The sequence below is a fragment of the Trachypithecus francoisi genome, unplaced genomic scaffold (assembly GCF_009764315.1).
Source record: "Trachypithecus francoisi isolate TF-2019V2 unplaced genomic scaffold, Tfra_2.0 Lachesis_group4, whole genome shotgun sequence".
In the NCBI taxonomy this organism is placed as follows: domain Eukaryota; kingdom Metazoa; phylum Chordata; class Mammalia; order Primates; family Cercopithecidae; genus Trachypithecus; species Trachypithecus francoisi.
Genome location: NW_022681469.1, coordinates 32,513,355 through 32,527,155, shown reverse-complemented (window position 1 = coordinate 32,527,155; position 13,801 = coordinate 32,513,355). Strand labels below are relative to the sequence as shown.

Sequence of the window (13,801 nt, the reverse complement as noted above, 5' to 3'; positions counted from 1 at the left end):
GGATTGCATTATCAGTAATTCAGATGATCTGAAAACTTGAAAATAATGCCCTTACTCCTTGATTTAAATATTATCTACAACAACCATTATTATTAGGAGAAACTCAACAAAAAGCCAATAGATACACATTTGCTTCTATATGCAGCAATATGCCTTTGTAGCTATCTAGGAAAAGTCACTGTATGTTGAAGGAACCTGCACTATACTACTTCAAACTTCTCTATTAAATAAAGTAACTGTCAGTAACTGGGTTGAAGCTACGGAGCACAGACAGCTCTTTATATCTATAAGGAGTGCAATGAGCCATGTAAGCTAACTCAGCAGAGAGAATATTCACTAACAAAATGATTGTGGAGACCCATTGACTTGATGGATGTCTGGGATTGTATGGCATACAGGAGCCCATGACAAAAATGGTAACAGATTCGAAAGCCATTATCAGCCTCCCTTTATCCATTCTGGCATGGTTTATTAGCATGAGACAGGCTCCCTGTTTCCTCTCTCTTTAATGATACTGTTCCATGAACCAATGAATGTTTTCATTTGGAAAATAAGAAAGCATTGACATGTTATCTGAACTGTGGCTCCTTTAGTGGTGCCAAAGGAATAAATATGCTAATTCTCTGCTTTGAAGAATGTACTAGGTAAGGCCCATTACTTCACTGATTTCAGTGATTTCTATACCCAGGTGAGAAAAGGTTAATACTACATACCACAGGATATTTCATTATGCAAAAGTTTTGATTTAGGAATGTAATGGGGAATTTCAGTTACATGTTTTGATGTATTTTCAAATGGTAATTTTCATATTCCATTCTCCAAAGTTTAATTCATCATTTGTTAATTAACTCAAAGCAATTTACCTCAAACTATTGCTTGATTCTTCATAAAAGAAGCAGTTACTATGAAAAGGTACCACAGAAACCTTGAAATATTCACAAAGTCTTACACAAATAATGCTTTTAATATAGGAATAAAAGACAATCTTCCTCATATGCACACAAATGTACAAAAACACATTCCTCAAAGAAATACTTCCTCAGAACATCAGCGCTTTCATAGAAGGAGCTAAAAAACAGCAGAAGTGCCAACTAAAAGAGAGTTTTCCCTAGCTTTAAAACTGGAACGAAACAACTCTCAACATTTGCAAAACATTCCTTTATTATTAGAAATAAATTATTTGTATAAAAAATTGCATGCATCAATCATTGCATTTATTTTTAGCACAACCCAGGGCTTCAATCCGGTCAGCCATTACAAGAAACAGACTCATTGTCTTACACAAGTTGAACAATGTGGGACAGGAACGGGAGTTCTCACAATCACAGAAAAATACTTACAAGAATAACATCAGACATGATTTATTTCAACAGCATTTTTTTTTCACAAGCTAACATTAGTTTTCCTTTTGTGATTTTGTTTTTTAACTGCTCATGAGTAAGCAATACTTTAGCTTGACACTCATTGGTTTTATTGTATTAAACGGGTTTCTTCACTCCCCGTTTATTGATACTTTTGGCTCATGGCTAATTTTTGTTCCTTACAAGACTATTGATTTGATTGATTGTAGTCTACGGAGATCTCCAGGAGTGAATTTTTTGCAGTCTCATGTTCATTGTTTAAGATCATATACCACATCTCTTCAGATTGTGTCATTCCCCTGTTTCAGATTGAATGATTGCTGTAGCTGATATATGTTGTCTTGGTAGAGGAAGCTGTTAAGATAAATGAGGACAAATTAAAATAGTATATAACAATACATCATTTTGCTAATATGATTTTAAAATTCAAGTCCTGTAATGACTTTTTTTTTACAATATCCAGCTTTTACAGCATGTTACTCATTGTTTTTAAACCATTCTCAGTCATGCACAGCATAATGACATTTCAGCTCGACAGCAGACCACATTATATAAAGGTGGTCCCATAAGATTATAATGGAGCTGAAAAATTCCTATCACCCAGTGCACACATAACACAACACATAACACAACGCATAATTCACATGTTTGTGGTTTGCTGTGTAAACAAATTTCCTATACTTCCAGTCATGAAAAAGCATGGCACATACAATTATATACAGTACATAATACTTGGTAATGATAACGAACGACTATATTACTGGTTTAAGTATTTACTACACTATACTTTTTATCATTATTTTAAAGTGCACTTCTTCTACTTACACATTAAAAAGATAACTGTAAAACAGCCTCAGGCAGGTCCTTCAGGGGTATTCTCGAATAAGGCATTGCTATTCCAAGAGATGACAGCTCAATGCGTGTTATTACCCCTGAAGACCTTCCAGTGGAATAAGATGTGGAGGTGGAAGTGATATGGATAATCCTGACCCTGTGGAGGCCTAGGCTAGTGTGTGTGTGTGTGTGTGTCTTATTTTTTAACACAAAACGTTTAAAAAGTAAAATGAATATATAAAAATAGAAAAAATTTTATCCTTGAGTAAGGGTATAAAGAAAATATTTTTTATAGCTGGACAATGTGTTTGCATTTAAAGTTTTTATAACAAACAAGTCAAAATTTAAAAAGAATAAAAAGTTTATAAAGTAAAAAGTTATAGTAAGCTAAAATAGTATCTTATTGAAAAAGGAAATGTTTAAAATAAATTTAGTGTAGTCTAAGTGTAGAATTTCTATAATATCTACAGTGGCTGGGCGCGGAGGCTCACACCTGTAATCCCAGCACTTTGGGAGGCCTAGGCGGGTGGATCACGAGGTCAGGAGTTCGAGACAAGCTTGACCAGCATGATGAAATCCCGTCTCTACTAAAAATACAAAAATTAGCCAGGCGTGATGGCACACGCCTGAATCCCAGCTACTCAGGAGGCTGAGGCAGGAGAATTGCTTGAACCGAGAGGCAGAGGTTGCAATTTACAGTACTGCCATGTCCTAGGCCTTCACATTCAATCACCACTCATTCACTTAATGACCCAGGGCAACTTCCAGTCCTACAAGTTCCATTCATAGTAAGTGCCCTATTTACATGTATACCATTTTTATCTTGTATACTCTATTTTTACTGTGTCTTTACTATGTTTAGATATTTTTAGATATACAGATATCCACTGCATTACAATTGTGTACACAATTCAGGACAGTAACATGCTGTACAGGTTTGTAGCCTAGGTAGAGTAGGCTATACCATATCGCCTGAGTGTGTCATAGGCTATACCATTTGGTTTGTGTAAGTACACTGAATGATGTTTGCACAAAGACAAAACTGCCTAACAACACATTTCCTAGAACATGTCATTAAGTAATGAGTGACTGTAGTAAAAATTAAATAACAGCAGAAATAAAAATGCTGCAGCAATTTTAATCTGTCAAAGTCAGTAGCCTCATTTATAGTACATAGATATTTACTAGAAAACTAAAAATATAAAAGTGCTAACCTTTAATATTTTGGTAAAATTTTGCATTTGCATATATGTAAAATGAAGGAATAGACCAATTATCTGTCCTACAAAATACAAAAATTATTTTTTACTACCTAAGTCAAAGACCTCAATTCTTAGAGGCTGATGTAATGACCAAAAAAGTTAAGTAATTATAATGAGCTGTCCTATGAGAATGAATACATCTTCCACTTAAAAATACACAATAATCTTAGGCTCTAGAAGTAAACATGCTAAAATATCAAATATATAGAATGGTAAATATGTGAATTGCCATTGCGTATTTATGGTTTCTTTTGGTTTCATCAAATGGAGACAAATGAAGATATTTAAGAAAATAAGGACTCAAAAAAAGAAATGTTTAATTGTTCTGTTACCAACATACTGTAAAGTAAAACTCATTATTGTAAGACCATTACAGAGATATTACGCCAAATTTATACTTATGCCTAAGCTTCTGGAGAATATAAATCTAAATTCAAATAATTCCTTTGTATTTTTGAAAGATGTGATGCAATCAATCTCTGTCCTAAAATTCAAATGTGATGTCCTATTTTTTTGTGTAATCCTGGAATGAATAACAGTAAGATAAAAGATACTTTAAACAGCAAAGAATGTATGTGTTTCAATATATGAATCCAATTCAGGATGAAATAGATTTTTAGAAAATAATGTATTTATTGAACATTGAATAAGACTAGAAATTGTAAAGTTCCTCCTCTGAAATAACTGACAATCAGACTCATTCCATTGTAGTGACACTATTGATGGACTAGACAAGTTCTTACCAGAGACCAAGTTCATACAAAGTTCACAACCACTAAAATTAACTCAGCCCTAAGAAGTGCTACTATAGATGTGTTCTGTTATTTTTTATTTCATTGAGTATTATGAGCTTCAGGCTAAAAATAGTTGACATATTTGCTTATCTTATCTACATTGCTTACCCTTCTAGGTTATTACTGTGGCACAGTGCAAAGGAAGTAGACTTTAGACCTGGTTTTAAACTACATTCTAGTCCCTGCAAAATGAGTGAAAAAAAAGTCATTGGGCCAGGTTACCGGGCCTCAGTTTTATCACTGGTTCAAAACCTACAATACTGGGTTCCTGTAAGGATGAAAGCAGAATAGACTGGGATGGAACAGCTGTAATCTGGAAGAACCAATATAGAGCCGGCCTCCCTCCCTCCCTCCCTTCCTTCCTTCTTCCTTCCTTCCTTTCTTCCTTCCTTTCCTTTCCATGAACCATACATGAGACCTAATGGAGTTGTACTTTCTACTTAACCTTTCCAAAAGGTAAAACATTTGTTACATTTGGTTTGGTGTGAAGTGAAACACAATGATTTTCTATGATCACTCACTTTTACTTTTCATTTTTAATTTATATAATGCTCTTATATGCCTCTAAATTTCCTCTAAGAAAATAAAATCTGTTCTTTGGTTCTGTTTTTGAAGGACTTTCATATAGTCTTCACAGACAAGGTAGAGAAAAATTGTCATAAGAGTGATAAAAATGACTGTTAAAACGGTCATCCAACTTCTTGCACTGTTCAATATTTTCAACAATAACTAAAATGTAGGAAATGGTTATAAAATTTGTATATAGCTAGAAAAAGAATTACGGTTGAAATAGAGTAACAAGAGCTGACAGATATTGAACAATATAGTTTTCAGAAGATGTCCATTCGACAGATGGCAGTTTGGATCAGACCAGTTTTAAGGATCTTTCCAACTTTGGGGTTCTGTAGCTAATTAAAAATTAATATATTATTTTTTGAATTTTTAAACATTGTTTCTAGAAAGAAAGTGGTAGGATTCTATTGAGAATTGAGAATACAATTCACAAAAGGAGAGTAATGCTAATTTTTCGACTGGTTAGAAAAGGAAGTGTAAGGCTCTGGAAACAGATGATTTAGTCAACATGAAAGCAATGATAAGGGACAAACTTTGTGGGTGGCAGATATCTTGCAAGAATCTTTATCCCAGAAGTACTATAGAGCAAAATGAATCAGAGATGTACAGATGAGTTCATAGGGAGATTTTTTTCACAGTGGTGATGAATATGCTCATATGAAAATCAGTTTTTGAGCACAGCAACAGTAAATTAATTTCCTTGTGTGCACCACACTGTGTTCATAAGCTAGAGAAAACAAATCTACCTCCAGCAGCAGCTGTTTTCATGAATTATTCATGAACATAGCTTAAAGAATACTATGTACAGCATTTGTTAATTGGGTACAGTTGGCAAAATTCATATATATCAACTTTGTTTCTAACTCCCATTACACTCTGCTGCGAAATAACACTTGACCTTTTTTAAAAATGTAAACTATAGTCTGCAAATTCAGCAACTAACACGGCACTCATTGGTTTCCCATCCAGCTTCGTATTACTTATATTTATTCTGTGTAACTTTAGAAACTTTAAAATCTTGAATACAAATTTACCCTTTCATTGTAGAATGGCCATGTAAGCGAACAAAGGTTAAAAATGGTGACCTGGAGTAGGATTGTGGAAGGATGTGTAAAGATGTCATACATCTTTCTCTCCTGAATGAGTACACTGTAATCACTTTACTCGGGCCCAACTTATTCAAACCAAATTATACTCCTGTAAAAGATCAATGCACGAAAATCTCCAAAGTACAATTAAACCTTTTTTTATCAGGCAGTAATTGATATTATTTTGATTCGCTTTTTGACTTTACCTGACCTTCTAAAAGTGAGCATCTGACTCCTCCAGAATATTAGAGGCTTACCCTCCAAATAGGCCTTGCTTTTGCAGTCTTTCATTCTTATTTTAGAGAAAATAGAGAAATACATGTGTGCTATATAATTTCCATTTCAACTCAACATTAACAGGAAATAACCAAAGGAAAACAGTATATGTATGAGATTTACTTCAACAATATGAGATTAGTTCCTATCAATACTGAGAATTTTGTTTTTCAGGGCATCTATTTATTCTTTAAAGTGTTGAAAAAGTTTATTAAATTTTTTTCTCCACCACTTTCCAAAGATGAGTCTGGATGACTGGTATTTATATTACTATAAGTTTGGTTCTTTTATTTGGCAACCATATTTTATAAAGTTTTCTGGATTGATGCTAAAAAAAAAAAAAACAGAGATCGAGAAAAGCAGGTATAACAATAGACTGGTGAGTCATACAGAGAAGTGCCAGTATTCAAATTATATCACTGGCCAACAGCAGTTTATTGGCATCCTATAATAAGTTGCAACTTCCTACACTAATGTTCTCAAGGTAGGAATAAAGATAAAATTCTGTCCTCAAATCACAAGCATTCTACTTTGATGCCTTTAATGACAGTTACAGTATACCTTTTGCTAAGAGTCAAAATAGGTTTATCATTAGTAAATTGCTTACCTATACTCAGAGATGATTGTAATGATTTGTTACTAAAGCCCATCCTTACCTTGCTTCTCATATTTCTTACTTCACAAGGTTTCATGTTTGCAGAAAGGTGAATATGTGGGGAGTGTTTGTGAAATTCTTGTAAAGTTCATTTCTCTACATGTGACTAAATTTGGTATTGGTGACCTGAAGGTAATCTTTTTAGAACCAATCTGGCTAATGATTCCAGGTAAGCTGACAGTAACTGAAACCAGTATGTCTAATTAAGCAATGCTAATTAACTATCACAGGATAGTTCTGTGTATGGTAAATTAGAGTAGACAATGTTCATCCAGAAATCTTGATAGAAAAGAAGGTTTGTAGATGGAATGTAGACCATAAGTTGCTATAATAATTAAACCAAATAAAATTAATTTTTAGTTTTTTCTTGTATTTAGTGTGCAAAGTATAGAGAATAGGGGATACAGACAGCTGGATGAATATGAGAGGAAGAGAATATTTTTGCATAGGATTTTGTCCTTAATTACTGAATGCCTGGGCGGGTGCAGTAACTCACACCTGTAATCCTAGCACTTTTGGAGACTTAGGTGGGAGGATCACTTGAGCCTAGGAGTTAGAGACCAGCCTAGGCAACATAGTGAGAACTTGTCTCTACAAAACAAACAAACAAACAAAATTAGCTGGGCATGGCGGCACATGACTGCAGTCCTAGCTATTTGGAAGGCTGAGGTGGGAGGATCACTTAAGCCCAGTAGGTAGAGGCTGCAGTTAGCCTAGATCAAACCACTGCACTCCAGCCTGGGCAACAGAGCAAGCTCCTGTTTCAAATAGAAAAAACAAATATTGAATACCTATGCTATATTCCAAAAGACTGGAAGCCACTCTAACACAAGTACCTTCGCTTTTCTTTCATCTGTAGAACCTAGTAAGGTAAAGTTTTTGATTCATCTGTAGAACCTAGTAAGGTAAAGTTGTAATGTTTACCATAATCAGCTTTCCGGTATTTTACCATACAAATCTTCAATCTATATTTGCCACTCTTTCATAGATACCAAGATGGGCTTCAATAGATCAGTTAAATTCTACTGGTTGAGCACAGATTTCTGTGTATTGTTATCATGTGCTCCTTCCTGGGTGAACTGTAGAGAAGAAAATAGGTAAAGAAAAGAAAAAAATGGAAAGGTGGCTGTAGAAAATATTCTATTTCCAGGATCATGAGCCTTTTAAGAAGAACTTTAATTATCTTAATATATCCAAGAAGGGAAGTCAAGGGAAGCCCTCAGGAAGCCCAAGGAAAAGGGACCACTTGGGAGAAACAAGTACTGACTGTGATTTAACTAAATGTATTGGCTAACTAGAGTTCTCATTTCCCTAAAGGCACAAATAACATCATTTATTTGTGTAAGATCTGTAGTAGCATATTCCATAAATATCAGCAAACTATTGATACTATAAAAAGCACCCAATATTGAACAAGAAAAATTGTGGAGTTGTTTCTAAGTACTAAAATACAACGTTTATAAAAAGATGATGCTTTCAATACTTCAAAAGAAAGATATGAAATGTCACGCTTTGTAAAAGAGATTTTGTGAGCAAGTTTGTACTCTGTAGAACAGCCACTCATCTTGAGACCATTTGCTTTTAACCAAATGGTTCTAAATGTGATGGTGTAATGGTATGTGGGTACCACCATGCCCCTGGAAACATGTAGCACAATCCCCAAGACTAGGAGAAGAATGTTCAACGTACATCTATTAGGAAGTGCTCCCGCTCTTGACCATCGGAAAGTCTACAGATGACTTACTGTTGGTTTCAAGACTCTCACAGAGTTCACTTTTCACCTCGCCATTTGGTCTGTCATTTCCTTTTTGGATCAGTTTGCTTTGCATGGTGGCAGCTGTCACCACAGCCTTGAAGCTCCTTTTGCGTTTTTGAACATTCTGTTCTGGATGAAAAATTATAATATAAACCTTGGGCATATAGAGCATGCCCAGAGACACTGAAGCACTTAAACTCATGGAGACAGTAAGTGTTGTTGTCTGGATGTACATCTGAGGGGAGAAAAAAAAAAGAATAACTATTGGTAAGCCTAACAGTAGGAGATAAAGCAAGTAACATACCATTTTCTAAAATTGTTCCAGCTTCTCTGCTAAAGGCACATTAAAAGGCATTTATTGAAATTGTCCTTAATTATAGTCAATGATTCCTGTATCCTAACCTGCAAATGTAAATGAGTAAGGCTATTTTATAAACTGAACCCAATTTCTTAAAATAAAAATACAAACAACCAAGCTGGTGGAGCTTATTTTCCTTTTTTGATTATAAATAAACATACATAAGGAAGGCAACCAAACCAGTCTGGCAAAACACTCATACTTAATGCCACACAGACCTTCTTTAGAAGGTACTAGTGGGCCAAGTGTTATTTTAGCAATAAGTTTAACCCAGAAGGTAAGTATATATAGTGAAATAGAGTGGGAGGGCAACATTCCAGAACATCACTACTACACACCAGTGCTTGAATAATGCTAGTGGTTGCATCTTCACATCATTACATAATTCCAACTACCAAATATAATAAATCACAAACATGTCATAAGAGCTGGATTTTTTGAACAATCCCTCTAAAGAACACTTCCAGAAGGTTCTCAATGATAGCATCACATCAAAATAAGTCAGTTGCTTTTAAAAAATATGTGAGATCTCCTCACTCCAAGATATATGCACTGGGGATATGGTCCTGGATACTGCATTCTGAAATTCTCCTCCGGTGCTCATTGCTTGCCCTTATCCCACTGAAACTGACTGCTCTGATACTTACAGAGAGAGGGATCTTTCTGGAAGGCTTTGCTTTCTACAACCTAGAGGTTAAGAATCTGAAAAAAACCAAAGCTAAAATCACTGCTTTGGCTTTTTCTTTTTGGTTATGGTGTGGAAACAGAAACAGCACTATTTCCTTCTTTACAAACAGAAACAAAAACCTTTGATCTGGTTCCATTTTTCATGTCCTAAGTTCAAAATAGAATTTTCCCCAAATAACTTGGGATACTGAGGCCACAGAGAAACCACATCTTAAGACTGTAAACAGATTCTCCCTTTGTCATATCTACAACCCTCATTAATAGATCTGTTCACTCTATTTACATCGCTGAATATTCTAATCCTGATTAGTTGGATTTTTAAAATATGTTTTAATCTGTTATTCTTGCTAAAATGTATCATACTAGTTAGATTTCATCTGGCAGTCCTCAAGATCAAACTAATTGTGTCCTTTTTAATGAAGGAACAACAACAAAAAACAAAAAAAACAACAAAAAAAATTCACCCTCAAGGGTAAATAACTGAATCAGCATTAGTGTTGCCTTTTCCTAGAGGAGAAGGTTTCTCTTAACAGATGGCAAAACCTTGAGGTAAAGAACTGTCCAAACCATGAGCAGGATGTGAGGCACAAGTTGAGAGACTGTCTTTGGATATAAAATCATACCATGCACATTGCTAAATTTACTGTCCAATTCACCTACCACTAAGGCTGTCCTTGCATGAGAGACCATTGTAAGCCTGGAAAACCCTTTAACAAGATTTACTACAAAGTTTACATGATTTACTACAATTAAGATCATCCCAATGAAATATGGATATGTATCTTTACAGCTCATAAATCTCCCTAAGCTTTGCCATCTACTTTTAAGCAACTTGTTATTGTAAACATTCCTAAGCTTCTCTAGTGTTGGTTAATCTTTTTTGAATTCCTGCTTATTTTTAGGCTAGTATTGCTGCAAAAACCTACATAGAAAATGCACTGCAGAGAGAGGATATAAAGGTAAGAAAAGCATGTGGCAAAGTACAAACTACTCCCATACATGTTCCAACGTCACTCAAAGAAAACCATCAGTTTTGTTCCAGTCAGACTCTTTCACATCAATTTAGCCTAAAAACAAACAAACAAATCCAACATTGAAACAGCCATAAAATCATGGGAACACCTATACTGATTAGTTGGATTTTTAAAATGTGCCTTAATCTGTTAGTCTTGCTAACATGTATAGTTCTAGTCCAAATAGTATAAAAATATTTTTGTAATAAACATCCTATAAATTTTCTCTGCTACCAAAAACACAAATGATAATAGTCTTCTCTTATTTGGAATAACTTCTGTGATATATAGTAAATTTAATCCTGCTAAATATTAGACATGAAGAGGACTCTGGAATGCTAGCTTCCTCGTTAAATAAATTACCGCAATCTATCCTTTTGGCAAGCCAACTCAATGAAAGATGTAATAAACACAGACATTAGAATTAAATAGTACCATGGTTAGTGTAGCAAGCTCTTCATTAGATGCTATACTTTCAAATTATACCAAAATGCTGATCTTGATTATGTACTTTCTTAAAACAGCTTCTGAAAATTTTTAATGTGAGTTTAATACAGGAAAGGCGTCTAACAAAATCCTTAGCAAACTAACACAAGAATAGAAAACCAAATACCGCTTGTTCTCACTTATAAGTGGGAACTAAATGATGAAAACACATGGAGACATAGAGGGGAACAACACACACTGGGGCCTTTTGGAGGGTGGAGGGTGTGAGGAGGGAGAGGATCAGGAAAAATAATAATGGGTCCTAGGCTTAATACATGGGTGATAAAAGTAATCTGCACAACAAACCCCTGTGACACAAGTTTACCTATATAACAAACCAGCACTTGTATCCCTGAACTTAAAATACAAGTTAAAAAATCCACAAAATCATACCCTAAAGTCCACAACCTTACAGTGGCCTAGCATTTGTTACAGGACCATGGACTATGTATGATTAGACTGAGTTTTTGAAATTCATCTTTGAAAAAGCCATACATGTCATAACCTCAATGAAAGCAGTAACAGCAAAACAAGCAAAGAAATATAAATGCCACCTACTGTCATTTTACAGAAACTCAATCCTTAATAGCATGGATTATAGAATTCTGAATATCTCCCATATTTAATAAGAAGTTGAGAGACTATGTTTAACATTGGAAAATGAGCTCTTGATTTTTTAAAATGCATGGATTTTTGTATACCTATAGAAAATTCTAATTACTTGAGCCATACAGGAACATAAAAGTTAAAAAAAAAATCGACAAAATCATATTGTGTGATAAAATAATCTGTACAACAAACCCCCATGACCCAAGTTTACCTATATAACACACCTGTACTTATATCCCTGAACTTAAAATAAAAGTTAAAAAAAACACACACAAATCATGCCCTAAAGTCCGCAACCTCACAGTGGCCTAGCATTTCTTACAGGGCCATGGAAGGAATATGTTGCAGTAGACAGGGTATGAACTCTGGAACCACCACTTATATACATTTTTTTAAAAGATAAAGTTTACAACGAAACTCTAGAGTTACTTTCTGGGTGATAAAAGCCCCCAAACCAACCTACCAGGCTACAATCCAAACTTATGAATCTTCCCTGGTTAATTGAACAAATACGTTATCTTATTTTCTTCTCTGAACAGTAAGTTCTTATCTATGTCACGGGGTGAGTTTGGCAGTAACACTTTTCTCATGGAGGGGTTACAGGGTAGAATGATATATTTATAAAATCTCTTATAGATACAAGATAGCCCAAGAAACATTCTTTACCCTACAACGTTGCATCTAAATAGATGCTAACGAAGTATCCTTCCAGGAGTATACGGCAAAGGAGGGACCAATTAGACACTTATTCAAACCAGACCATTTCGTTTAGAGAAGAGCTGATAGCCAGGCTCTGACTACATGATGTCGAGGAAAAGGCCTTTGTAATTTCACTTCAATGTAGACAGAATAAAATTTTGTCCAAATGTGAACTCAAAACCATATTTATTGCCTGGGCCACATTCTTAGAATACTATAACAGCTCTTTATCTCAAAGTTACAGCTCATCAGAATGCAGAAGGGGACTGTATTAACTCCCACTAACCCACAAAAATTCAAGAGATGCTAGCAATGATACTGGATATGTTAATAATAATCTTCTCTTTCCCAGCCTGCTCTTATGTGCTCCCTCCTGGCCCTGTCACTCCAAAATACTAACACGCAGAGGATGGGGACTATCTTTTTTATCACACGCACTGATGGCTTATTACTCTGCCTCCATGCCCCATGGACATTTTGAACCTGAAGCAGTCAGATGCACTGAAGCAGATTTAAGCAATCTCTAGATAAGCCAGGGGTTAGCTGTGACAATGGAGCATACTAATATGACATTTTTTCTGGGACCTATTACAGTTACCTCTTCAAACTCTGAATAGGCCATTTGTACATATCAAGGTCTACTCAATGTAGGTCATGACGTGGAATCATTTAGACTCTGGGAAGAATGAGGAGGGAAAAGAGCATATTTTTCCAAGATAAAGGTCAGTCTTTTGCTTTCAACCAGCTACCAGTGCACAGACCGCCACAGACTCTGACATCCAACCTGGTATGTTTGCAACCCCTTAGCAACTAAGGTAAACTATTGTGAAACCTAACACTCAATGAAGCAAACTTATGTCACGTGATAAGAAACAGATTCAGTATTTATTCCTGAATATTTCTGTTTTGCCCTCGATGGTTTAATCTTCCCACTTTGTTTTAGTCACCAGGTTCTGTTTGGCTGCTTTGCATACCACTTGACCAGTTAGAAAGCTACACTCACACTGACAGCCTGTATTTCTCTGCTTCTGTTTCTACTTCCTCATCTGCATGTCTGCCAAAGTGAAACTTGCACCAAAAAATGGGTTTTCTTTTGCTTTTTAGCAGACAATGGACTTCAAAATACCATTTACTACTAGAAGTGATTTTTTTTTTTTAAGATGAAGAAGTTTATAGAGAAACTGGAGTTGCCCTGTGGGTGGTAACACCCCAAATCAATCTGTCATGCAAAAGTCCAAACTCATAAAATTCTCCTAGCAATTGAAATTTGCAAAAACCAGAGGCAACCATTCAGCTTTGCTGGCTGAGCCTGGAACCACTACCAAGCTCATATCAAATGTTTTTATTTTG

General features: G+C 35.2%; 1 protein-coding gene across 1 annotated transcript in view; it reads right to left on the bottom strand.

Moving 5' to 3' along the window:
• Positions 1 to 1,139: 1,139 nt before the first annotated feature.
• The window catches only part of GRM8 (glutamate metabotropic receptor 8), an 832,302-nt gene continuing 819,640 nt past the window's right edge, over positions 1,140 to 13,801 (bottom strand). The window contains exons 10-11 of the mRNA XM_033193152.1: positions 8,588 to 8,834; positions 1,140 to 1,715 (exon numbers count right to left, since the gene is read on the bottom strand). Coding sequence (XP_033049043.1) covers positions 1,666 to 1,715; positions 8,588 to 8,834 — 297 coding nt within the window. The 3' untranslated portion in view covers positions 1,140 to 1,665. The remainder of the gene's footprint in view (positions 1,716 to 8,587; positions 8,835 to 13,801) is intronic.